Source organism: Eublepharis macularius, chromosome 2 (genome assembly GCF_028583425.1).
Source record: "Eublepharis macularius isolate TG4126 chromosome 2, MPM_Emac_v1.0, whole genome shotgun sequence".
NCBI classification, from domain to species: Eukaryota; Metazoa; Chordata; class Lepidosauria; order Squamata; family Eublepharidae; genus Eublepharis; species Eublepharis macularius.
Window position 1 is genome coordinate 125,861,538 of NC_072791.1, and position 27,987 is coordinate 125,889,524.

Here is a 27,987-nt window from a genome sequence, read left to right on the forward strand (position 1 = left end):
TAATAAGTAGATAGAACAGCAAAAAGACCCCAACAACAGCATAAAAGGAAGACCCCAGAAGATCAGCAAAATAAAAGCTAACTATAATATTTAAACCAAAGCATGTCTCCCACAGCAACCCCCACCAGTTTTTAAAATGCAAAGTAAACAAAACTTTCCCCCTTCCCCCACAACCATATCCTTCCCAGACACTAGGCAAACCTCTTCCCCCAAACAGGAAAAAACTCAGTGAGTCTACAACTCTCAAACCAAGCAGCATCAGAAAGTCCTCCACGTGTGGCAGCAGCTGAAGTCCTCCAGGTGCTGGTTTCAGCAGTTAGCAGCAGGAAGGAATCCACTGGGCAGCAGGATCCAGTTACAGTCTACATTGAGTCCAAAGCAGGCAAAGCCCAGACCAGACCCCGGAGAGAGAGAGTCCACCGCCAGCAGCAAGCAGGGTCTCAGTTCTCTTCAGGCAGCCAGATAACACAAAATGGAGATTGCTCTGAGGCAACCCTGCCTATTTAACTCCTTGCAGGCAGTTTAAAAATGGCACTCTCCTTCTAGAGAAATCCATTGGCCAGAGAAGGAGAGCTCCTGCAAGGATTGGCCACTCACTTCCCCTCCCTTCCTCTTTCCCCCTCCCTTCTGCCTCTGTCTCACTCCCTTCTCCCTCCTCCCATCTGGTAAAAAAGGGGGGAAACAATGTTTCTTTGCTGTTCCTTAGCAAAGGAACAGCCCAAGTGTGATTACCAATGTTTACCGAATCAAATTGAACTCAGTAAACTTGAGTTTGGGAATACCAAATCAGATTTGGTATTTGCGTTTGAGTTTGGTAATACTGAATTTTACCAAATCAGGTGAAATTCAGTATTTTTAAAGGAATGCCGAAACTGAATTGTGCATCCGTATTTATGGTATCTGAAATTTTGTGAGAATGAAACAGAGTGGGGTGGGGTGGGTTGTCACAAGACAGAGTGTTGTTTGTTTAGAGATGAGTAAGCACTAATGATTGGTTTTATTTTACCCAAAGACTGGGTCCTTAATTTTATCCAAGTAAGTACTGAAATTTGACTTATTAAATGGTTTGTTTCAACACTTGGAAGTATATTTGCAGTATATTTTTGATTTTGATCTAGGAAGCACACCCACATGGCACTATTCCACTTGGCAGGTGTAATATTTGAAAATCTTCGGACACATACATTGGTAGGATCACCAAACATTATGGTCCTGTTCCACCCAGAAAAAGTCCTCACAATGGCTCAGCAGAAAATTCTTCTGGGTAATAGTTTTGCAATAAGTATATTGTGTTAAAAACAAAAATAAGTAGTACTTGGTGATCAGAAGAATTTAAAATAATTTTGCTACTTATTATTTACCTTCTCATATGTTATAGAACATATGCAGCTGCCTTATACCAAATTATGCCATCTAACTCAGGACTTCCTCTAAACTTCTATTCCACCTTTCACACTTAGGTTTTATCATAATCTCTTTTTTGAGTAATTTAGCATTCTATGCATGGCATTGGTGGTGGAGAGTGCCGTCAAGTCATAGCTGACTTCTGTCAACCCTGGCAGGTTTTTCATGGCAAGAGACTAACAGAGGTGGTTTGCCATTGCTTGTGTCTGCAATCCTGGTCTTCATTGGAGGTCTCCCATCCAATTATTATCCAAGGCCCTTTTCATACTACTTACTTGCTTACTTGCGACATCGCGCAAAACTCTCATGAGAAGACGGTATCTTCCGCATTTTTTGCGCTTCATTTCGCGATGTTCCGGGAGCAAGTAAGTAGTGTGAAAAGGGCCCAAGACCGACTCTGCTTAAATTAGATCAGACTCACCTGGGCTATGCATAGCATTATCCTACTATATAAAAGGCTAAGCATATTCCAGACAACTCATTTTCTACCCTGGTGAGCCTCCAGAGGGTGGTGCTGTGGAGGGAAGCCCAGATGAAACAGCCAGACCTCCTGAGAGCACACCATGGTGAGAAGCCCAGGCCAAAATCAGGCATGGAGCAGGTGGCAATGCCCACCTCCCACCTTCACCCAGCTGGGATCCAGAGTGGAGCAGGTGGCAATGCCTGGACCCACCTTCACCCAGCTGGGATCCAGAACAGAGCAGGTGCCAATGCCTGACCCCTGCCTTCACCCAGCTGGGATCAGGAGCAGAGCAGGTGGCAATGCCCATCCCCTGCCTTCACCCAGCTGGGAGCTGTGCAGGTGGCAATGCCTGCCCTAGCCTTCACCAGTTGGAATCAGGAGTGGAGCAGGTGGCAATGCCCAGCCCACCTTCACCCAGCTGGGATAAGGAGTGGCGCATGTGGCAAAGCCCGCTTGGGATAGGGTGCAGAGAAGGTGGTACTGTCTGCCCACTCTTTACCCAGCTGGGATCAGGAGTGGAGCAGGTAGCAATGCCTACCCCCTGCCATCACCCACCTGTGATCAGGAGCAGACCAGGTGGCAATGCCCATCTCCTCTTCACCAGCTAGGATCAAGAGCAAAGCAGGTGGCAATGTCCACTCCCCCCTTCACCCTGCCAAGATCAGCAGTGGAGAAGGTGGCAATGCCGACCCTCACCTTCATCCAACTGGCATCAGGCACGGAACAGGAGGCAATACCCACCCCCTGTCTTCACCTAGCTGGGATCCAGAGTGGAGTAGGTGGCAATGTCTGCCCCCTCGTCTCCCAGCTGGGATCAAGAGTTGAGCAGGTGGCAATACCCACCCCCTGCCTTCACCCAGGTGTGATCAGGTGCAGAGAAGGAGGCAATGCCTGCCTGCCCTTCACCCAACTGGGATCAGGATGGGAGCATGTGGCAATGCCTGCACCCTGCCTTCAACCAGGTGGGATCAGGAGTGGAGCAGGTAGAAATGCCCCCCCCAACCAGCTGGGATCAGGAGTGGAGCAGGTGGAAATGTCTGCTCCCCTTCATCCAGTTGGGATCAAGAGTGGAGCAGGTGGCAATGCTTGCCCCTTCACCATCACCCAGCTAGGATCAAGTGCAAAGCAGGTGGCAATGCCCACCCCATTCACCTAGTCTGCATCAGGCACAGAGCAGGAGGCAATGTCTCCCCCCCTTCACCCAGCTGGGATCAAAAGCAAAGCAGGTGGCAGTACCCACCCCACCTTCACCCGGCCAGGATCAGGCACAGAGCAGGTGGCAATGCCCATCCCCCATTCATGTGGCCAGGATCAAGCGCAGAGCAGTTGGCAATGCCTGCACCCTGCCTTCAGCCAGATGGGATCAGGAGCGGAGCAGGTGTCAATGCCCGCCCCTTTCACCTGACTGGGATTAGGGGCAGAGTAGGCAGCAATGCATGCCCCCTGCCTTCACTTGCAGGTATCAATTGTGGAGCAGGAGGCAATGGCCACCTACCTTTCACCTGGCCCTGAACAGGGGTGGAGCAGGCAGCAATGCCCACCCCCTTCACACAGCTGGGATCAGTCATGGAGCAGGTGGCAATGCCCACCCCCCTTTCACCTGGCCAGGATCAGCAGCAGAGCAGGAGAAAATGCCTGCCCCCCTTCACCCAGCTGGGATCAGGAGTCGAGCAGTTGGAATATTAAATTTTTTCTTTATTTAAGCTATAAACTACACACTACAACACAATAAACAACAAACATAGAGAACAAGAAAAAACACACAGTTCTAAACATAATGCACTAACAATACATATATCTATAAAATTAAGAGGAAAAGAAAAAAGGAGTCAAGCAGTTGGCAATGTCCTCTCCCCTTCACCTGGCCAGGATCAGGAGCGAAGCAAGTGACAATGCCCACCCCCTACATCCAGCCAGGATTAGTGACAGAGGAAGATGGAATGCCCACCTGCCCACCCTTCCCTTTGTAGACCCCATTGTATTTTCCCCCACAACAGGCTTTGTTGCTAGTACATAATATAAATTATTCTGGTGAGTTGTCTGCCTGGTTTAGGGCATACAAATATAGGATTTATATGGTCTAATGTAGGCATATGTGAGTTCCAGGAAAGCCCTACAAGTATGAGCAAAATCTAATTCAACCTCCCTCTGAAGCCAAATAGAATACTCTCATTGACATCAATGGACTCTGGCTCAGGTAGCCAGCTGTGTACAGTTTCTGTTGGCAAATATCAAGGAAGCAGCCTTAATTTTCTTCCTTATAAGTGCCTTTTATTAATGAAATGCTGTGGATGAAACACAAAAATGTTAGTACATAATAATGGCTATATAATTCATTATTTTTTTTTAAATCTTGTATACTCTTTTAAAGCTCTGGGTCTACATTGGGTCTACATTGGAATTGGTGTGCAAAGCATTGTGAGAATCTAAAGATATACCTCCCTCCAGTAAAACAAAGTCTCCCCTGGAAATTGTACTTTGGGATCCTAGTACCCAAGATCTTGCATGGCTGCATACCTTTGTGAATATAGACAAGCATGTCACAAGTGAATTCCAGAAGACTGATCATGTTAGATGATTTTATTAGAACAGATTGAAAGTCATGTTGCATATGAAAAACTAGCAAATAGTGGCAAACTTCCATTGAATACATGAACTGTTCTCTTCAGCTGATATGTATGTGTCATGCATATGCATGTATTTATGTAATAGAGACATGAGGATAAATACAGAAAACAAAAGTTCATGATCAAAAAGAGTCCAGTAGCACCTTTAAGACTAACCAATTTTATTGTAGCATAAGCTTTCGAGAATCAAGTTCTCTTCGTCAGATGCATGATACAGAGACTGGTCAAATATAGAAGAGGAGGGAGGAGAAGGGGAGGAGAGAGAAGAGGCAATTAGGGGGGAAAGGGGAGGGTGCAATCAAAACATTCCTTTGCTAGTATATGTAAACATCTCCTTTTAGTGTGTGGATCAGTTGGCTTCAAAGGAGTTTGCCCTGTTAGTTTGTAGCAGCCAAACAGCTAGACCATCCAATTCCAATGCAGTATGAGCCTTCGATAACCACAGCTCTCCCTGCCAGATGCATCTGACAAAGAGATCTGTGGTCCCCGAAAGCCCACGCCAGGTGCCACTGAGCTCCCCCAGACCCCGCCTCTGTAAAGGAAATCTGTTACCTGTGATAATGTGATAACCATTCACAGTCCCTATTCAGTCCCAGCTTGACAGAGTCAAATTTGCATATGAATTCCAGTTCAGCAGCCTCCCGTTGGATTCTGTTTTTGAAAGGTTTCTGTTGAACTACAGCGACCTTTAAGTCTTTGATGGAATGTCCTGGTAGATTGAAGTGTTCTCCCACTGGTTTCTGGACGTTTTCATTTCTAATGTCAGATTTGTGTCCATTTATTCTTTTGCGTAGAGGTTGGCTGGTTTGTCCAATGTACAGAGCAGAAGGACATTGTTGGCACATGAGGGCATATATCAGATTGGAGGATGAGCAGCTGTAAGAGCCAGAGACAGTGTAGTTTGTGCCATTGGGTCCTGTAATTGTATTCCCTGGGTAGATATAGGGGCACAGCTGGCATCTGGGTCTGTTGCAGGGCCTGGTACCTGTGCTGGTGACTCTGCTGGCCGATTCATGGTTGTGAGTGAGAAGTCATTTAAGGTTGGGGGCTGTCTGTAGGCAAGGAAAGGTCTTCCACCCAGGGCTTCTGAGAGAGAGGTATCATTTTCCAGGATGGGTTGTAGCTCACTGATGATACGATGGATGGGTTTGAGCTGGGAGCTATAGGTGACAACCAGTGGTGTTCTGTTGTTAGTTCCTTTAGGTTTGTCCTGGAGCAGGCTGTTTCTGGGTACTAGCCTGTCCCTGTTGATTTGCTTCTTCACTTCATTTGGTGGGTACTGTAGTCCCAAAAATGCTTGTTGTAAATCTCTTAAGTGTGAGTCTCGGTCGAGAGCATTGGAGCAGATACGGTTGTAACGTAAGGCTTGGCTGTAGACAATAGACCGAGTGGTATGTTTGGGGTGGTAGCTGGAGGCATGTAGATATGAGTATCGGTCTGTTGGTTTCCGGTATAAGGTGGTATTTATTTGTCCATTATGTAGTTGTACAGTGGTGTCCAGGAAGTGTACCTGTTGTGTAGAGTGGTCCAGGCTTAGGTTGATAGTAGGGTGAAAGTTATTGAAGTCCTGATGAAATCTCTCAAGAGCTTCCTTCCCATGGGTCCAAATGATGAAGATGTCATCCAGGAATCTTAAGTATAGTAGTGGTTCCAGTGGATGGGAGCTGAGGAAGCGTTGTTCCAAGTCCGCCATGAATATGTTAGCATATTGTGGTGCCATGTGTGTGCCCATGGCTGTGCCATTAATCTGTAGATATAAGTTGTCACCAAATTCGAAGTAATTGTGAGTGAGTACGAAGTGACAAAGTTCAGTGGTGAGGTGTGCTGTGGTTTTGTCCGGGATAGTATTCCCTATGGCTAGCAGTCCATCTGCATGTGGGATATTGGTGTATAAAGCCTCCACATCCATGGTTGCTAGGATGGTGTCATCTGGTAGGTTGTCAATGGACTGTATTTTCCTGAGGAAGTCAGTGGTGTCCCGTAAATAGCTGGGTGTGCTGGTGGCATAGGGCCTGAGGATAGAGTCCATGTATCCTGAGACTCCTACCGTAATAGTGTCTCTTCCTGAGACAATGGGGTGTCCTGGGTTACCCGGTTTATGGATTTTGGGTAGTAGGTAGAATTTTCCTGGTCGTGGTTCCTGGGGTGTGTCCGCATGGATGCATTCTTGTATGTCCACGGGGAGAGTCTTTAATATTTTATTGAGTTCTCTTTTGTATTGCTCCGTAGGATCAGCAGGTAGTATTTTATGGAATGTTGTGTTGGAGAGTTGTCTTTCTGCTTCCTGTATGTAGTTATGTTTGTCCATGATGACCACTGCTCCGCCTTTGTCGGCTTCCTTGATTACGATGCCAGAATTGTTTTGGAGGCTGTTTATGGCATCTCTTTCTGCATGGCTGAGGTTCTGCTTTAGGTGTTGTTGTTTGTCAATTATTTCAGCCTGGGTGCGTCGACGGAAGCATTCAATGTAAAAGTCCAATGAAGAGTTCCGGCCCTCAGGGGGTGTCCATGTGGAATTCTTTTTTCTGGAGTTTTGTAACGATGATTGTGTATTGCTGGGTTGGGAGGGTGATGGCTGAAGGAGAGCAGTGGGTCTGTCACATTTCTATGCAGAGCAGAAAGTAAGAACAGGAAAAGAATCAACTGTCTTTACCTGGTACCAAAATCAACACTCTGGGTGTCACAGCTGCAAAGGGCCTGTTTCTTACACCAAAGCATCTCAACTCAGATAGGTTCTTGTAGGCCACATATCCGGAAGTCTGCCAGTCCTTGTTTGGACTTGTGAACCAGCTGTGTTCCATCCAGCAGCTGTTGTCTGGGGTTCCTTCATTGTGAGTGTCTTGCTCTTGCACTTCCCATCCCTGTACCTTTCTGGTCATTGTGCCAATTTTATGGAAAGAGGTTCCTAAAAGGAACATGCAAGGCATCTTCTCTCCTAGAGTTCTAAAAAACTTGTGTGGCTGTATTATTTCCATTAGCTTTCTCTCGAAGGATGTAATCGGTCATTTGTCTTTTTCTTTTCTTTTCTGTTTCTGTGTTTGCATAATAAGTTAACTTTTGATTGGGGAATTCATTTAATATTATTGTTTGCACTTTTATTGTATTTTTTATTTTATAGTATTTAGTTTTTATCTGGTTCATTAATGTAACCTTGAACTACCTAGAAAAGTGGAATACATTTTTAAAATAAATGAAAAGCAAAAGACAAAGCAGGGCAGATTTTAAGATTTTAACTGGCAGAGATAATTTAGTTTTTCATTTTCATGGTCTCTCTGCAACGTTCTACCACATGGTAAGGAGAATTGTATCACTTTTTCCAAATTTCTGATAAAGTACTGAAGTGTGTTAAAATCCTCCTTGCGATTTGGTTTGATTGTGGTAAATTAACATTTGTCTTTCTGTTGCTTTCTGTTTGATATGGATATAATTTCTTTGTTGCTACTAAGTATTTAAAAATGCTTAAGCGTTCTCTCTGAAAGACCAAATCACTTCATTCAACAAAATGGATGAGATTATTCATGCCAATCTGCAAATATCTTGTAAGTTAGAAATGATTAAAAGAGCAAGTGGATAGGACTGACGTTTTTATCCAATGAGTCATTTTGCCAAAAATGGAAGAGAAATAATTTAATTGAGATCAAATGGTATTCAATATTTCCTCAAACACAGCAGTGATGGCTTGTACTAAGATGATAAATTTAAATAAAGCAATTTTCTTAATAGAAAATGAACCACAATTTGTATTTGTTACTTTTTGTGGCTTCACTTCTAGCTCTGGTAAAATAATTTCTCTAAATCATGATTTTCATTTCAGACTGCTTTCAGGTATGGGTAGATCAGGTAGAACCCCTAGTGTTCTGCAGTGTGATCCACAAAACAGGTGGACTTAGATTGAATTTAATTTGTTATTACAGTTATTTTTATTATTGAACAAACAAACCATTCTCTTCAATTTTTGATTATTTTCCCTTATTAACCTCTTGTGTCCTCTAAATGTTACCACCATAGTAAGTATCATTTTCTATGGGCAGTGATATTCCTATGAAGAATATTAAAAGCCAGCCTTCTAAGAGTCTCTCTACACAAGACATCTTACACAGGGATGCTCAAGTGTAGGGAGACATAATGTTAGCTAAGAAGCCTAGTTTAAAAAGACAGAGCTGGGGGAGATCACTCCTCAGAGGGTTTGTTAATATCATCTTTGCCTCCCTGAAGGCTCTGTCAATTTCACCTCCCCTTCAGCACTGACTGGGTGTACATCCATTTAATTTCATCCATGCTTAGCACTGGGTCATGACAGATCATTCACTAATTATGTGCTCTTTTTAAGAAGACTGAGACTATTGATAGTATAGCCAATAAGATGATTTCAATTGATTTGGGGACTGATTTTTCTCTTCTGTCTGAATTCTTTTGGGTCAGATCACACATTATTGGACACATTATTGTGTTGCCAAAGCAGTTATGTGGTTAGTTGTAGATTGTACTCATGAGAAGATACATAGATAGTGAATTTCAGTCACTATGATTTTTGTGATAGTGATACTTCTGCATTCATGTAGGAAATGGGGGGTGGGGTGGGGTTGTGGATCAGTAGAAGAGCTTTTCATACAGAAGGTCCCAGGTTCAATCCTTGGCATCTCCAGTATAAAAAAGGATCAGGTAGTAGGGAATGTGAAAGACCGCTACCTGTGACCTTGGAGACCTCTACCTGCCAGTCCTGGATAGAGCAATGATCTGACTCAGTATAAGGCAGCTTCATGTGTCCATGTGTTAGAATTTCCAATGAATTGCCCATATTTATTTCGGGTGCTATTTCTTTCTTTCTTTTTTTTTTTTGAAAAATTTTTTATTGGGTTAGAATCCATTATTTTTACATTTACATTCAATTTTCCCCAATTTTTCATCTCTAACCCTTTCCCTTTCCCCCCCTTTTTGTTGACTTCCAACAGCTTTCCAACCCTTTGTCTCCTTTCCCTTACTTCTATTAGATTCCTCTATCTAAAACAAATATATATTCTCCATTGTTCTAAGCAGTACATCCTTAACTATTTTTAACATTATATGCCCAAACTGTAAGTCTTTGTTTCCATCTTAGATAAACAATTTATCCCATTTTTCAATTTCAAATATTTCTATATATCATAAACCATGTAAATCATACATTCATTTAGATCAAACAATTTGACTTATTCTCTATATGTTACTCATTCTATCTTTTTGTAATAATTCTATATATCTCTCATCACGTAGTCAATCAATTTGACTCATCTGTATCTTCAGACATTCAGTTTGGTACATTTTACAAAGCTTACCAAAAAAAAAGAAAATATTGTTAGTTACTCAATCCTTATATTTAATCCTTATAGTTAATTATTTTCTATCTATATTCTGTTTGTTAACCTATATATATCTATATATATGTCAATCTATTAATCTGACTGCTTATTAATTCACATTTATCTCTTCTCCCCCCGGTAAAGTCTCCCCCCTCTACTTCAGTACTTCAGTAGTTCTCAAACTGCCACAGTTTTCCTCCCACCTCCCATTTCTTCTCCAGGTATTGTTTCAGCTTCTCCCAGTCTGTGTTGAACTGCCCTGAGTCCAGATCTCTCAGTTTTCTTGTCATCTTGTCCATTTCAGCCATATACAGCAATTTGTAAGTCCAATCTTCAATAGTTGGCACTTCTTGTACTTTCCATTTTTGCGCATACAAAAGTCTAGCTGCTGCTGTCATATAAAATATCAACGTCCTGTGTTGGGCTGGAATTCCCTCCGTTCCCAAGTTCAGTAGCAGGAGTTCTGGGTTCTTATTAATTTGAAATTGTAAAATTTCACTCATTTCTCTTATTATTTCCCCCCAGTACTGCCTGGCTACCTCACACGACCACCACATATGATAGAGGGAGCCCTCATGCTTCTTACATTTCCAGCATTTATTAGAAGTATTCAAATTCCCTAGCGCAATCTTCTTTGGTGTCATGTACCAACGATAGATCATTTTGTAAATGTTCTCTTTGATATTAGTACATGTCGTTGTCTTCATTGTAGTTTTCCACAAGTATTCCCATGCCTCCATTGTTATTTCTTTATTAAAATTTATAGCCCATTTCACCATTTGTGTTTTAACTGTCTCATCCTCGGTATACCATTTCAACAGTACTTGGTATACCTTGGATATTCTTTTCTTGTCCTCTTTAAAAAGGGTCTGCTCTAGTTCCGAGTTCTCTGTTCGTATACCTCCCTTTACAGAGTCCGAGTTATACAAATCTCTGATCTGTCTATACTGGAACCAATCGTAGTTCGGTGATAGTTCCTCTTGCGTCTTTATTCTAAGTTTAGATGCTTCTATTTTAGTTATTTCTTTGTATGTCAAACATTGTTGTTCGTTGTCAACAGCTCTCGGGTCTATCACCTCATATGGAACCACCCACCAAGGAGTTCCTTCTTGTAGGTAAATTCTGTACTTCTTCCAGATTGTATATAGACTTCTCCGTACAAAATGGTGCAGGAACATCGAGTTGACCTTTACTTTGTCATGCCATAGGTATGCATGCCATCCAAATATTTTTTTATATCCCTCTAGGGCTAATAGTTTCTTGTTCTTTAATGTCATCCATTCTTTCAACCAAACTAGGCAGATTGCATCATGGTAAAGTCTCAGATTGGGCAGTTGCATTCCGCCTCTTTCCTTTGCATCTTGTAAAACTTTCACTTTCACTCGAGGCTTCTTGCCTGCCCAAACAAAATCTGATATTTTCCTCTGCCACTTTTCAAATTGTTTAGAGTCTCTGATGATTGGTATTGTCTGTAGCAAAAACATTACTCTTGGTAACACATTCATCTTAACTGCTGCAATCCTGCCCAACCATGACAAATTCAGTCTATTCCATTTAATCAAGTCTCTCTCTATCTGAGTCCATAGTTTTTCATAATTGTTTTTGAATAGATCTATGTTCTTTGCAGTTAATTCGACTCCCAAATATTTCACTTTGCTTGTTACTTCACAGTCCGTTGTTTCCGTTAATAATTGTTGTTTCTGCTTAGTCATATTTTTACATAATATCTTTGACTTCTTTTTGTTGATATAAAAACCTGCCAAGTCTCCAAACTCCTTGATCTTATCTATCACTCTTGGCATGTTCTCCAATGGGTCCTCTACAATTAACATTATGTCATCCGCAAATGCTCTGACCTTATATGTATAGTCCTTTATTTTTATTCCACGAATTTCCTCATCTTGACGTATTTGTATCATCAGAATCTCCAATACTAGAATGAACAACAATGGAGACAACGGGCAACCTTGTCTTGTTCCTTTACTTATCGTCAATTTCTTGGTCAATTCATCATTCACCACGATTGCTGCAGTCTGGTCTCTGTAAATTTCCTTAATTGCTCTGATGAATCTTTCTCCCAATTGTAGCTTTTCCATAGTGGCAAACATAAAGTCCCAGTTTAAATTGTCAAACGCTTTTTCAGCGTCTACAAAGAAGAAACCAACCTCTTTGTCACAACGCTTGTCATAATATTCAATAGCATTGATCACTGTCCTTAAATTGTCTCTTATTTGTCTGTCTGGCAAAAAGCCTGCTTGTTCCTCCTCTATAACTTCCGAGAGCCACCCCTTCAATCTCTCCGCCAATATCTTCGCAAAAATTTTATAGTCATTATTGAGTAGCGATATAGGTCTATAATTTTTCACGTTAGTCAGGTCTTGGCCCTCTTTTGGGATCAATGATATGTTCGCTTCACTCCAAGTGTCTGGAATCCTTTGATCCCTTAAAACCCCATTCATCACCTCTTTTAGGAATGGTGCCAGTTCATTAGCCATTGTCTTATAAAATTTAGCCGTAAGTCCATCTGGCCCTGGCGCCTTTCCTAGATTTGCAGATTGTATTGCCTTACTTATTTCCTCGTCAGTTACTTCACTGTTCAACTTATTTCTCCAAGCTTCCGAGATTTCTGGAAGTTTGGTTTTCTCCAAATATGACGCTATTGATTCTTTATTTACTTCTTTTTTATTATACAGCTTAGCGTAGAATTTATAAAAGGCTCTACTAATGGTAGTCTGCTCCAAATACGTTTTGTTGTCTTCACAAATTTTATTTATTATTTTCTTTTCCCTTTTCTTCTTCAATTGCCATGCCAGGTACTTCCCAGGTTTATTAGCGCCCTCAAACGCTTTTTGATTCAGTCTTTTAAGATTCCACTCCAATTCTTTATTACTCATTGCTGTTAGCTGTTCTTGAAGTATTTTAATTTCCTGGTATATTTTCTTTTTCCCTGGTCTCTTTTTTAGCTGTATTTCTTTGGCTTTTATTTTCTCCTCAATCTCTTGTCTTTTCTCCTCTTTCTTCTTTCTTGCTCTACCATTTAAGTCCATTAGTATGCCCCTTATAACCGCCTTGTAAGCATCCCAAACTTTATTGGTTGGTACTTCTTTATTCACGTTGTATTGTATAAAGGGTGCTATTTATTTATTTCGAAGATTTGTATACCCTGCCTTTCTTCCAACACAATCAAGGGCAAAGACAATATATAAAAAATACATTTTAAATATAATAATTGTGATAATTTAATAATCATTTTAAATTAATTAAAACATATAAGTTAAAAACAGGCAATTATATATAATCAGAACAGGTAAAATGTTAATCTAGAGCCCGTTCAAGTTGGTCCATAAATTCCTTCAAATAATTTTATCTTACAGTTTTGCCTGAAGGCCCCACAAATAGGTGACTGCCTCGCTTCTTCTTGGAGGTTGTTCTGAAACAGTGGGGCAGCAACAAAAAAGGCCTGGGTCTGAGCTTTCACAGACCATATCCTTAAAAGCGAGAGAACTAGTAGGAAACCCTCAACCCATTTGGGGATTCTGGTGGAAAATAACAGCCATCGGAGCAGAAAACAAGCGATACTTTTTTTTTTGGATGAAATTTTATTGGATGGGTTGACATACAATCAAATTAAAAGCAACTACATTTCTTTTCAATTCAACAAGCGATACTTTCTTAGTAAATGTCACAGCATGTCTTTTGTCCCAAACTGTCTTTGTTTCTTCATCATATTTTGTCTAATGCATCCTGGCATGTGTGACACAGTCATTTTCGAAGTGACTGGGCTCACATTTAGAAAACGACATCAAAAGCATTGTTACATAGTAAGGAGTGAGGTAATCGTTTTGTCTCTGTTAACAAAGCTGAAGATGATGGATTGCATAATTAAATTTCACAAAATACTTAGGAAATTAAACAAGTGGCACAATTGCCAGTAATGGATATAAAAATAAGAACAGGACTGAGTTGTGGAGCCTATTTTTTATGAACTCTAGCAATACAGCTGTAACATTACTATCCTAGTACATTTTATCTATGAATTTATAATCTCTTCGCATTTTATAAGAATATAGATCAGTGTACCTTTTATGCCTGGTTTGTTTACAAGGGCTAAGATAATAGTTTCCAGGAGATGGGAATTGTGTCAATTTAAGAAAAAAAGCAAAACTAGATAGCTATAAGCCTTGCATTAAAACTTTATGCCTTTATAAAGATCTCATACAGAGGCTTGAGTCCAAATACAGGAGATGTAGTATTTAGAATAAGAGAGACATAAAGTATTGTGACTTGCCTGTTTCAGGTGCTCAGATATAAGTGACAACTCAACATATATGGGTTCTGAAGTATCTTGAGCTGTAGAAGCTTCATTTGAAATATGATTAAATGACATTCCATGATGGACATCTTAGATAGTTTAGAATACTGGAAGATTTATTTTACATCACACCAAAGATTTATGTAGTTGTCTCTCCTGTTCCTTAGTGACCATCCAAATGATGGCCTACCATTGTTCCTCAGTGCAGAGGTACACTGGACAAGATTTACCCATCATCACTAATAGACATTGATGGATCTATCCTCTGTGAATTTTTATAGCCCCTTTAAAATCATCTAAGCTAGTATACTGCCACGACTTGTGGCAATGAGTGCCATAAGATAATTATATACTGTGTTAAAAGCTCTTTGTTTTATCTCTCCAGAATGTTCTGTCTATTAACTTTATTGTTATAGCAGGGAGAACGATGGACTGTTTCCCTCAAACAATACTTAATTTTGTTAAAGCCCACTTCTCTTTAGTTATCTTTTTTTTCCTAAGTGGAAATGTCCCAATCATAAATAATTTAAAAATATTCAACATACTAACCAATAGTACAACTTCACAATTATTAGCAAGAACACACGCAGCAATTAAAAAGCACACAATGCTGAGGAAAATAAGGGTTTATCTTTTTTTTATTTTAGTTTTTTAAATACGTAAAATCCAAACTGAAATCATAATTTAAAAGATAGTTTACCCCAAAATTCAAATTAATATCTGAGTAAGTAAATAATTAAGTAAGTAGTTATAAAGAAAGCAAAGAAAAAATCAAAAGAAAAGGAGAAGGGGAAAAATCAAAGGAAATGGGAAGGGGAGAAAAGGGGAGAGGAAAAGGAAAGGGTGAAGAAAGAGGGAATGAAAACATCTTAAAGGGAAGGGGTGATCTATGAGCTAAATCTAGAAAGAAAAAAGGGAATAGAGCAGAAAAGGAAGAATAAAGGAGTGATGGGAATAAAATGTCCTATGGGGAGGAGAGGGAACTCCCCAAACCCTGCTGTCCCCAGGCTCTGTCCTTAAATCTCCAGGAGTTTCCCAGGCCAGAGTTGGCATCCCTACTTGAAAAATATAAAACATATATGTGAATCAGTCACCCCTGGAGTCAAAGGCACTCACTCAGTTACTCACACGGAGGCTTTTACTATGTTGAATGAGAGTACAGTTGTCAACCTCCAGGTGTAGTCTGGCATTCCCCTGGAATTATAACTGATTTTCAAGTTACAGAGGTCAGTTCTCTTTTTCTAGAGGAAATGGCAGCTTTGGAGGGCAGACCCTGTGGCCTCATATCCTGCTCAGCTCTTTTCCCTCCCCAAATTCCACTTCCCCCCAACATTTCCCAAGCCAAAACGGGCAGTCCTAAGGGAGAACCTTTCTGTTCCTTTTATTTACACGCAAAAATGATGCTTATGATGATCTTATTGCTTTTCTAGCCCTTGGATCTGTAATAGGTTGAGGAAATAATCAAGGTCTCCTTAATCGGGATTTATGTGATTAACAGAAGTGAAATACTGTGTAGCCAAAAATAATTCTGCTTAGTGATGTATCTAGATACTAGTTAACTAATATTAGTGCTTTCTTATTTATCTACTTAGCCATATTATGAAATAACATGGTAAATTTTGTTTTAAGCCTGAATCTTTCAATTTATGTTAGTGATAGGAACAAAAGGATTCAAGCAGGGGGCCCATAGGGACTTGCAGGGGTATCTCATCCCCCCCACCCCTCCACTATTTCCTGTTGGCCACTCTCTGAAAGCAGCTTACATAATTCTTTTCTCCACTATTTTATCCTCACAACAACCCGTGAAGTAGCTTAGCCGGAGATTGTGTGACTGGCCCAAGTTACTCGGTGACCTTTCAAGGCAGAGTGGTGATTTGAACATGGGCCTCCTAGATCCTAGTCTAAAACTCTAACCACTACACACACTGGCTTTCAAGAGGTGGCTGCTGTTGAACAGTAGCAAACAGCCAAACCTGGATAAATCATGTAAGTTGGGTAGTAACAACTAACAAGTAACCTAGTGGTTGCTGACAGGTTTGGCCCAATGAGTTCTCCCTGAAACGTCCTGGAAAGGGCCCTGTCCTCATCCCTCTGCCTTTTACCACTAGAAACCAAGGCTTGAACACTGGCAATACTATTGCAGCTGTCTAGCAACAACCAGTGACGGCCTAAATTTCTTAAAGTTACAGACATTTCTTTTATCATGGCGGGTTTTAACCCTTCTGATTTTGTTTTTTTTTAAGTTTTCAAATTTTTATGCAAACCTGGGATATTTTTCAGGTTTGTAGAAAGATGTGTCTTGTCTGTTCATAGCTCCACTCTCTGAATTTAAGTATCCACAGATCTGGCCACAGATCTGTCATTTTCTTACAAATGAGATTTCATTAGCATAATAACTCCCTACTCTGCATAATAAGATGCTGACTACCATAAAAGGAGGACCTGAGCTCTTGAAGAGATCATGGTTAAGGAGAAAAATTCCATTATTTGTTACTCATCTGCAGCCTTTCTTTACTTTTTCTTCTTAGAAAACTACCCTTCAATATCTTTTTCTCCAAGGTCTAACCATACAGTAAGTAGAGTGTACATTTTAATTTTTAGGAGCAGTTTACACAAAGTCTTGGCATACACATTCTGCATACACAAACAATGGGACATAGGAGTGAGCCTTAGATTTATGCTCCACCCAGTTGATACATGTACAATGTTCTTTATGAAACAAGGCTATGTGCAGATTTATATGTGGGAAAAAGCCCTTTCCACAAAATCTGCCAACTCTTTTTTGTGGTGGATGAATAGTATAGAGCCTGCTTCGGAATATGCCTTGGTTTTCATTAGGATATCTACTTGTGGTATGTTTTGAGGCCACGATCCTTGCCATATATAGAATATACAATGATATTTGGATTGTGTGTGAATCTGGTCACATGGATTTATTATCCAGATTCCCCCCGCCCCTTTGTGTGAAATTTCTGTGATGTCTGATATTGTTATTCCCATCTGAAGACTGCCTCACTGGACAACATTCCACTGGATGAGTGTCAGGATTAGAGGTGGGCACGATCCAAAAAAAATTACCGATCAAGCTGATCGTGGATTGGTGCTGGCGACAATCCCGAACTAGTGATCCACACCGATCATCTCCCGTTTCCGATCCAGGGATCGGGGATTGGGGATTGGGGATCAGGGAGGCCAAAGCGGAGGGGCGCCCTGCTGTTCCCAGCTATGTGGGAAGGTGGGTGGTGGCGGCGACCGCCGGGCCTGGCGGGCACGGGGAGGTGGTGACGAGCCGCCTCCCCTCAGGGGGCGGGGGGTCTGGCCGCTCGACGGCGGCACCCCCCATGTGCCCGCCTGCCGGGCCAAAAAGGAGTGTGCTGGCGAGAAATGAACGGTGGGTGAAGACGGCAACTGCCGGGCCCCGTTCTGCAATGCAGGAGGGCTGTGTTTGGCCATCAGAGCTGCCTCTCAGGGTTTGCAGGGATGAGATTGGAGTGCCCATGGCTACAGGACGCCCCCTTCCTCCTCCCTCCCCTGGGTGTCTTCTCCCAACTGGTGAGTGCTTTGCTGCTCTTTGGTTGGAAGGAAGCCCTGCTGATCAAGGCAAGCTGGGCTTCCATTCGGGTTTCCAGGGCAACAGAAGGAGGGCAAACAGAGCTCAGGCATCCCCCTGGCTCCGTTGCCAGGGGAATAGATTGCTGGCGCCTGTGTGTCTGGCTTCCCAAACTGAGCCCGATTGCACCCCTATCAAGCCCCCCTCCCTGAATGCTGGATCGGTCGCTGTGGACGGCACCGATCCGCCGGGTCCTGATCGCGCGATCGCCATTACTGTGAGCATTTTTCGATCGTAATGCCGATCGTGCCCATCTCTAGTCAGGATGTCTCCTGTCATACTCTGTAAGGCCTATTTGATTATGTGTGACTCTGATGATAGAAGCTCTTCTCTGCCTGGAATGTGACAGCCTGCTGTTATCTCTTTCTCAGACTGTGGTTTCTCTTTCACTTGAGAATCCGGGCCTCGTGGTTTTGGAGTTTCTCACACATCATCTCTGCTGTATCCTGCTGCTCATTTATTAAACTTAGCTAACTGCTTCCTAAAGGGGAGTGGGAACTTAGGAGCTGGGCTTAGAATCCTATATACATTATGTGCTTGTAGAGAATTGACATTCCTGGCAAGGAATGTAATAGGAAATGAACTAGTTGTTTATCAGCTAAAATGCTTTAACTCATGCAGTTCTTGGATTCATGCAGTGAAGTCTTTGAGACGAGAGTTACTTGGCAGAACCTCATAATGAGATAGACAGGGGAGTGTATCCCTCTTGGATCTCTCAATGGTATTAGACACTGACAAGAAGGAGGTGCACCTGGCTTGAACTGCATATGAGTGCTATTGCTTCATTGGAGGGGGTTACATTCCCATGAAAATTCCAGATCCGCAGTATGGTAATGCTCCTATATCAACCGGTACTCTGGCTAGATGGCCAGATAACAGCTTGGTTATCTTTGGCTAGTTCACTGGTACTAGTTCCTCACAGTGCTTGCCAATTAGTGCTTGCCACATCTTCCAACTCTTCTTCATGCTTCCCTGATGTTACCCCATAATTTCTGTCTTCTGTTCTCATCTTCTTTGTAGCCATATCTAAGGATATGCAATTTGGGTTCTGTATTTGGTAAAAATTACCACATTTTACCTGATTTGGTAAAATTTGGTATTACTGAACTTGAATCTGTATTCCTGAATAAATTTGGAAATACTGAACTCAAGCTTACTGAATTAATTTGGTAAAATTCAGTAAAATGCAGGAAGCGTGGCTGCGTTGTTCCTTAATGTTGCTTTGCTAAGCAAAGAAACACTGCTTCCCGCCTTTTTAACCAGATGGGAGAGAGGAAGCAAAGCAGAAGCAAAAGGGAAGGGGACAGGGAAAGGGGGGGGGGAGTGAGTGACCAATCTTTGCAGCAGTTCTACTTTCTGGCCAATTGGATTCTCAAGAAGAAGAGTGTCTTTTCTAAACTGCTGGAGATTGAGAGACACTGTGTCATGGGTCAGTCAGGCACAGCCAGCCCTGATGAAGCAGACAGCTTGGGGGAAGAGGACAAAACAACCACAGCATGGCTCTACCCATCTTTGGCTATGAGCATCCCACTGCTGTTCAGCAAGGGTCCATCTGTCTCGGCCTAGGACACAACAACTAGCTCCCCACGTACCACCTCGCCTCTGTTGGAGCACAGGCAGAAGAGGGTCTGGCGCAAAGTACTGTAGAGGAGGTGAAGTGCCTGATTAGCAAATCAAAGGCACATGGAGCCAATTGAGAGCACGGGGAGCACAAGCACTGGACAGGTGCAGCTCAGCAGCAAAACATGCACCTTGGTGATAAAAGATGGAGGGGGGGAGCGAACAGTTGTGGAAGCCATGAGTTGAATCACCCTTGATCCTGCCACCAGTGAACCTGACTCCACCTAGTCCCTGCAATCTCAGACAGCCTTGGACTATGACCTTGTACTGCTTTGGACTGTGACTGGATCCTGCTGCCCAATGAGTGGATTCCTGGCTGCTACTGCCTGCCTTCTGCACCGAGAACTTCTGCTGGTGCCTGGTTTGAGAATCGCAGACTTGCTGGTTTTTTTCTCTCTTTGTGGGGAGCGGGGAGGGAAAGGGTTTTTTTACTTTACATTTGAAAAACTGTTTTTGCTGTATGTGGAACATGCTTTGGTTGGGCTTTTGTGTATGAGGGGGGGGGTGTTGATTTCTCACTGTTGAATTTATATTTGATGGTTGTTGTGGGTTTTCCGGGCTGTATTTATATTTATTGTTCATTTTCCTGGTTGTTCATTTGGATGGGTTGTTTTATCCTGTTCTGGGTAATTTGTTGTTTGGTGTTTTACAGCTCCTGTTAATTTTATTAAATTCACTTCTTGTTCTGGGGCGGGGGGGGGGGGCTACTTTCCCCTGTTGCTGGAACTTGCTCTTTCTTTACAGAAGTTTGGTTGGTGTTTTTGCTTGGTTCTGTTTTCTGTTGGCATTGAAGTTGGTTTGGTGTTCAATTATGGTTGGTTGTTCTTCTTTGGGGGGGATGTTTGTTGGGGTGCTTGGTACATGTGTTTCTGCAGCGGGAGTCAGCCTGGATTTTTCCCCACACAATAGGAACAAGTGGCTGGTGGCATCTTGTTCAAAGGCCCACAGAATTGGTCCTCAGTGTCCAATATTCCTGAAACTTGGGAATTATTTAGAGGACAGTCAGGACTAGTTTCACTGAAAACTGAATGGATTTTGCTTGCAAAATACCACCCACAGCTCCCTGGATAGCCCCCATAGTTTCCCCCATTGGGGATAATGGAAATGGCTCCCCAGGTCCAATTTTTATGAAACTTGGGGAGTCATTAGAGTACAGTTAGGAGTTGGTCCCCTGCAAATTTGGTCAAAAAATTATCTCCCTAGGCCACTAGTTATTCCCGAATTGAGTTTCCCATGGGAAGCAATGGCCAACTTTTACCGAATTTGCTTTGTACTACTGAACTGAACTTGAGAATGAAACTGGTATTCAGGGGTTCCGAATTCTTTTTTGGGTTGGTATTACCAAACCGAATCAACCATTTTTTTTCCTGTCTCACCTCTAGCCATATCCCTCCTGCCCAGGTTTCTATTTTTATTCCTCCATCTAATTTTATTACTCTTTCTGTTCTTCAAGGCCATGCTGTGTTGGCAGTTTGTTCTTTTATTCTTTGCAAATATAGAGAAGACTTGTATATGTATTGGGACAGGCAAAGCTGACCCTGTAGACTAGCCACTGAATAGTGTTCCTTTGTGGAGAAGAGAGGGAGAGCAAACACTGCATTTTCTTTTCTTGGGCACCAGACCTAACAATATCGGCTGTCCTGATGACCAGATTACTGGAATTTTGTTCTCTTTTACATAGTATACAAAAATTATTGTACTGTATAGTTATTAATCATTAGCTGCTCAAAGGAACCAACCCCAAATCCCAAAAGCATTTTTTCAGAGTACATATTTAGTTTTGTGCCAGTTTATGTTGGCTCTGGTCTTATCCAAATGCTTTGTCTATCCCTATTTCTCATTAAGTTCTGTGACTACTGACACTGACAAAAATGTGAATGGTCGCTAAGCAAATTAAATACAGTACAAATTCTATATAACCTTTAATCAGATAAATAATTCTAATGAACCAATAGAGTAGAAAACTGGATCCTCAAGGGAGGTCAATGATTGCTAAACATTTAATTGTTGGGCAAGTCTAGGATTGCCCAAGTCTAGTAACTCATTACAGCAATGTTTAGAGGTATGATTCTGGTTTAGGCAGATGATTGGCCTCATTTAGAAACATGATAATGTTTCTTTCAGTTTTATATAATCTGAAGATTTGTATTGGAAAACACTAACTATAGGGTCACTAAATGAGATTTACAGTATACATAACATGAAGTCAAATTATCTATTTATTTATTTACTTCATTTACATCCCACTTTCTTCCTGATGGGCATGCCAAAGTGGCTTACATTGTTTTCCTTTCCTCTATTTTATCTTCATGACCGTGTGTGGTAACTTAGGCTGAGAATGTGTGACTGACCCAAGGTCACTAAGCAAGTTTCCATGGCCAGTTAAGGATTTGAACCTGGATTTTCCAGATCCTAGTCTAACACTCTAACAACCACACCATACTGACTCCCATAATCTTTCTTGTGTTGTGTTTTAAAAGTCAGATACCACCATGTATGATTGTCTAACAGATACATAGAATTCTGGATAATTAGAGTCAGGGGACCTGAGCTGATTGAATTGATATAAACCCATCACTCAAATAATTTGCAACATAGAAAGATGCACATTTTAAAAAATTCCAAGAACATTTATTAGATAAACTAACTTGAAGAAGTGGAATAACTGGAATGTATTCAAATTGTCTTTAACTGAATTCTTTTACTCAGAAAGTCATGTGTGGTGCAGGCTCTGCATGGCGTAAGTAATTTTCATTAACAAGATATAATTTAGAATAATTTAGAATGAAGAAATATATACACTGTGCCTGAAACTCTGTTAATAATTAACATTGAATAAATATAGAGATGTGTCTTGAATTTTCATTTTTCTACCTGTCACTACTTAGTGTTTAATCAAGTCATTTGCATTCTAAGTAGGTCTGTTTATTCAGAGAGATGACACTATTGCTCTGCTGGCAGAAGGAGGAGACCTTTGTGAGCCGCATCAGTGAAAGCACATTTCCTTTGTTACTATAATGGCCTAGTGAGAGCCAAATTGATAGCAACTTGGCTTACTTATATCTATCAGTAAGGTTTTGTTTGAGTACACAAGATAGAGCCAGAAGCTATGTTATCTAAATGTTTATTTCTCTTGTGCATTTTTCCTACCCTATGTAGCACATAATGAGCTCCATCAAATATTATTAGCTTATAATACTTACACTTGCTAATTTGGAGTGTGCAGAGACATGTGAGCTATGGAGGATTTTTTCCTTGCCTAAACTTCTGTTCATGCCTATCTCTCTGGCTTCATAAGGGGCCCTAAATTTATAACATTTAATAAAATTCCCTTATATGGTATAGCAGCCTTGCTATATATAAAGCAAAAGAATCATGATATTATCGAGAGTTCATACCTAGCAACAGGAATCAGTGAGATGCAGAAAGTATTTGGCTGGCTCTAAAATGAAGTGAGGCAGTGATCTCAGTGATGGAGTAGGGAGCAGCTGTTACCTAATCCTCATTATCATCATGGCCATGGCGATGCCCTGCACTTCTCACTGTGGAGTTGGAAAAGCTGATGTTCCTTCCCTCCATGTTGCCCAGGTATCTTGAAGGACACAAGAGTTCAGGAAGCCCCACCAGCCATGTGTGACTTGACATATTGTCATTAAAAATATCTGGGTATAAAATAAAAACATAATTCCTTATAAATATAATAAAAATGTAGATGAGATTTAAAGACACAAGAACTTCCAGAAATGGGAAAAGATGTAAAAAGTACCAAACTACAGGTTTCTTACACTGATGCCAGATTTTATGCCAGAGAGGGCAGAAAACTTGAATTACCAACATATTTTTGTTCAATGTATTCTCAAAAGGGATTCGGCCACATGTTCTCTCACAACACGGAATCCCACAAGAAACAGTAACTTCAATCTATGTTTGTCCAACAACATGTAACTCTCTTCCACTGGAAGCATTTCAGAATAGGACCACCTACTGCCAGGTGATGTTATTTACCTCCATAGCATGAAAAACTTCATTTCCACATATTAAGCTTCTTCTGATGGGAAATAATGTATTTTCTCAAGCCTGTTGGCAACATAAACTTTGGATCCTACAGGCTCCTTCCTTTGGGTGGTATAAAGCCTAATGAAATAAAGGATTAACGGCAGTCAGAGAAGTGTATACAAATGTGGACCTTAAATCCCATGCATATGAACCAAGCACCTGAGGAGTACAAAGCAAACACAAAAGGAGATATGCAATTCACTCCCCTATGGAGTGGTCTGACAGGGAGGAAAAAGTGTAAAAAAAAACCCCCAACATGGCAAGCACTGTATCATTAGAGGGGAAAGCATGCAGCATAATATATAAAAAAAACTCTAGAAAAGTTTGTAAAATAATCAGTTCTTCAGTAAGGCCATGGCTTTTTTGTAGCAAAAGATCTTCATGAGCACTTCTGCAGTTGATGTTTAGCAACTAAAATGAATGATTTTTTGAAAAAATCGGTGGAGCTTTGGAAGCAGTTATGCTGCTTGTCACTGGAGATGTTATAGGTTCTGTTATATATGTACAGCTGCAGTTCATGCACTTATAATAATGATGGAAGCACTGACTAGGGAGTCAAGAAGAAATAAGAGGACCTTCAGAAAGCTACAGTTCACGAACTTACCGATGGGCTGCTTTGCAGAGCTGCAGGCAGGGCGGCAGGCAGAGTCCTGTGGCGGTGGCCTGGCCAGGCCTGGGTCAGCTCCTTCTGGCTCATGTGGCCCAGCAGGGGCCTATTGCTGGGCCAGGGCCTCGCCAGCCAATCAGGAGCAGCTGGCCCAGCTGGGGGGCATGACTTGTGCCTTTCATGTGCAGCCACCCCTCACCACTTCATGCTTCACAAGTCTGCATTCCCACCTGACCCTCACTTTCTTCATGGTTTTCTTGCATGCATGTCTGATGGAGTTTGTATTTTGTTTATTTACTCTGTCACAAACGGTGGTTTGGCATTGGGTTTGGACTCATTTGGGGTTAACACAGCTTGTGTGCTCTGTTTATCCATAGTGAGGATCAACTTATGAGATCAGAGGAGCCAAGCAAGGCAGTGACAGGGCCAGCTTAGGGGCTGTTCAGGCATGCTCACTCCCTGGTAACGGGAACCACACAGAGGTGTATGCCCAAATGTGTTCTCACTTGCTGTCATTCCAAGCCCTGCCCCCCAAGCTGGTGTCCTAAGGGAGTGAGAGGGTGATCGACTGACAGGTCAGTCTGCCGATATGGGATCTGCGCCCTCTGAAGCGCCAATGCCCTGTTAAACTGTAAGCAATAAAGTTGTGGCCTATTTATACCTCCTCACATGGTTTCTGTGTCTCCTTCCTTCTCCTTAGCCCTCTCCCCTCATGCTGGCAACTTAAATGGAGGTTGCTGATACTCTTTAATTGGTAGTTCACACAAACTGCGATGTTAACAGTTAAGAAAAATAAAATTTCAAAGTGTTCCCTATCTTTCATACAGGTTGTGACAATATTAGCAAACATGTCTGTCCTGGACCAGTGTGCTTCAGATATAATTGAAGGAAATGGTATGTGTTCCAGATGTTATAGATATGAAACACAAACAACATTTAAAGAGCAAGTGTATACCTTAGAATTAATTTCTGTTAATTGTGAAGGATTTTTAATATTTTACTCTCAAAACAAATTAATCCTTCTAATAGCTTTTATTTATTTATAACATTTTTGCTTTGTGTCTTTTAAAAAATCATGAACAGACACAATTAAAAGGTATAGTAACCAACAAACAAATCTAGCTGACCCCTCAAAATAGTCTTAAGAGCCCTCCTGCATAATTCCACCATAATCAATTTTTGTAATAATAGCAATGTGGAAATGTTCCTGACAATTTCAGGAAGACTATTACATAAAATAGAAATGGCTACTGATAAAGCTCTAAACCTAGCAGCAACTTCAAAACTACAGGAAGGAAATATATATTAGATTGTTTTTGTTAGATTCTCTACACAGACATTATATTCTATCTAAGTCATGTATGCTCTGCCCTGAATAGTCTAGACTAGCCAGACCTTGCCAGATCATGGAAGATAAGCAGGGTCGGTCTTGCTTGGTACTTGGATGGGAAACCACCAAGAAATCCAGGGTTGTCAAGCTGAGTTCATCTCTAGCCTTGAAAACCCTGTTTCAAATTGTTTTCCTTGCATTCATGCTATCATTATCAATGGCAGGATGCAAACTACTACTTGTAAAAAACTGCTTTGAACTGTACATGTGTGTATGCTTATAAAATTCTTTATTCAACAGTAATACAATATTCATAGAGAGGTGTGATGTCACTTCCAGGTTTACCTGTGAAGTGATATTATGCCATTAGCCGACAGTAATTTTATTTTTCTCCTGCTGTTGCTCAGAGCAGCCATAGGAAATACCAGTTGGAGTGGGGGATCAGCAACTCTACAGTGGACTGATTGTAGTTTTGTATTGAGATGCAGAATACTCATGTAATTGATATATTTGGTGGTGGAGTGTGCTGTCCGGTCATAGCTGACTAATGGTGATTTCCATGCCAAGGGACTAACAGGGATGGCATTCCATTGCCTGCCTCTGCAACCCTGGTTTTCATTGGAGGTCTCCCATCCAACAACTAACCAAGGCCAAACCCTGCTGAGCTTCTGAAATTTGACAAGATCTGGCTTTCCTGGGCTATCCAGGTAAGGCTGATATATTTTAAGGGTGTGTATATATAAAACATGTCCCTTTTTCCTTCAAATACATGCAGGTGGTAACCTGATGCTTTCTGAAAAACAGTGTATTTTTCTTTTAAAAGGAAAACAACTATTTTTATACACATGTATCTCAATGTTACTTCGAATTTGGAAATTTTGAAAATACAACAGTGACTTAAAAGATTGCTTGCTGAAGTTTACCATCAACTTTTTTTCCCCTGGAGCACAGGTTTTGAGTGCAATATTAATGACATTCTCAGTACCAACAACGTGCATTTTAAAGCACCAATTTATGATATTATAGGCTCAGGTTCAGAAGTTGATTCCACTATACAAGGGCAAGTGAAGCAGTGGCAACTTTTCCCACTGTTGTTATCAGAAAAGGCATATTAACTAAATGAAGATTGTACTCATTCAGTATATGATGGTGCAGTTTTGAGGGTACTGCTATTAATATTTGGTTGGTGCTATATATTTCCCTCATTTTTGATTGCTGCTTTTGTGCTAAAGTTTTTAACTACAGTGTGGGATAGTTACAAATAATATCTCGCTCCTTTGTAGGTGTTCAGTTTTTAATGGAAATGCTGTCTGAAAAATCGTCATCTGGGAATTCACCAGAAGCAGCTGCTTGTGAACGAGTTCAGCAAAAAGCTGCAGTTACACTTGCCCGGCTGAGCCGTGATCCTGAAGTAGCACATGTCGCCCTGAAGTTCAGCTGTAAGAATTTTAATGCTTAATGCATAGTGTAAAATATGCTAAAATTCACATCCTACTAAGACAGGAAGCAACAGCTTTTATTGTCTTCATCATGGGATCTCGTTTAACTCATGTAGTTCTCTGCTAGATGCCTTATCATTTGTATTACATTAATTTCTTAATGTTTAGGTTTCTTTTTTCCAGTTCATACAAACTTTTACCTCTCATCATGTATAAAATGTGTACATGGTGAAAGAGTCCTATGAATCAGATGAGCCAAGCACAAATAACCCACTTATACATTATCATTTGTAGTGTAAATTTTCTTACATCATTTCAGGCATTCACATGGTTGTTTGCCCTCATGTTGGTCAACTACATGTATGCATTTAATATGTGCAAGAGAAAAAAAATCCCTAAGTGCACAGGTTGAAATGAGCCCCAAATATTGCCATTTGGATGATACTTCTCATAACCATTGTAGGGTTAAATTTTTTGCATGCCAATCCATATTCTACAACCATTTCATAGCATTGTTCAAGAAGTTTAATTCTGAGAAGTTGCAGAAACCACAAAAACCAACGAATCTTGAGAAGGGTATCATCATGTAAAGGTTATAAGAGAGACCACAATCATAGCTTTTACTCATCCTTTACTCACCCTTGAATTAGGGATGTAGAAAATTTCACTGTGAACACATTCATTTTGGGGGGGGGGGGAGAACTTTTCTTTATTTAAACTAAAAACAGTAAACAAAATATATAAAAAAACAATCTTCTAAGAAAACCACACTAACCATACATATAAACATAAAATGCAATACATATAAACATAGAATAACAAGCAAGACAAGTAGCTAGTAATAATAAAGGAAAAATACAATAAAAGGATAAGAAAAAGACAAACTAAACTACAAATTGAGTTCCAGTTTTCTCCACAACAAATGTATATCGTTTTCAAAGTCTCAATTATTCTGTTAAACATAAGAGCCATCTTTTTTCTATTGTCCATGGTTCTTAATCCCTAAATCCAGATGTCATAAAGTTATTATTATCTATGTCATGTAAAAAGTCTATAAATAGCTTCCATTCAACCAAAAATGTAGATAATGTCTTTTCTCTGATCAGTAAAATAAGTTTTGCCATTGACGCAAACTCCAAAACATTTATCCACCATTCCTCCATTGTAGGCAATATTGAAG

The 27,987-nt window shown here is 41.0% G+C and overlaps 1 protein-coding gene across 1 annotated transcript in view; it reads left to right on the forward strand.

Annotated features, from left to right (window-relative positions):
- INSC (INSC spindle orientation adaptor protein) overlaps positions 1-27,987 on the forward strand; it is a 185,131-nt gene that overhangs the window by 128,933 nt on the left and 28,211 nt on the right. The window contains exons 9-10 of the mRNA XM_054969992.1: positions 24,866-24,932; positions 26,652-26,807. Coding sequence (XP_054825967.1) covers positions 24,866-24,932; positions 26,652-26,807 — 223 coding nt within the window. The remainder of the gene's footprint in view (positions 1-24,865; positions 24,933-26,651; positions 26,808-27,987) is intronic.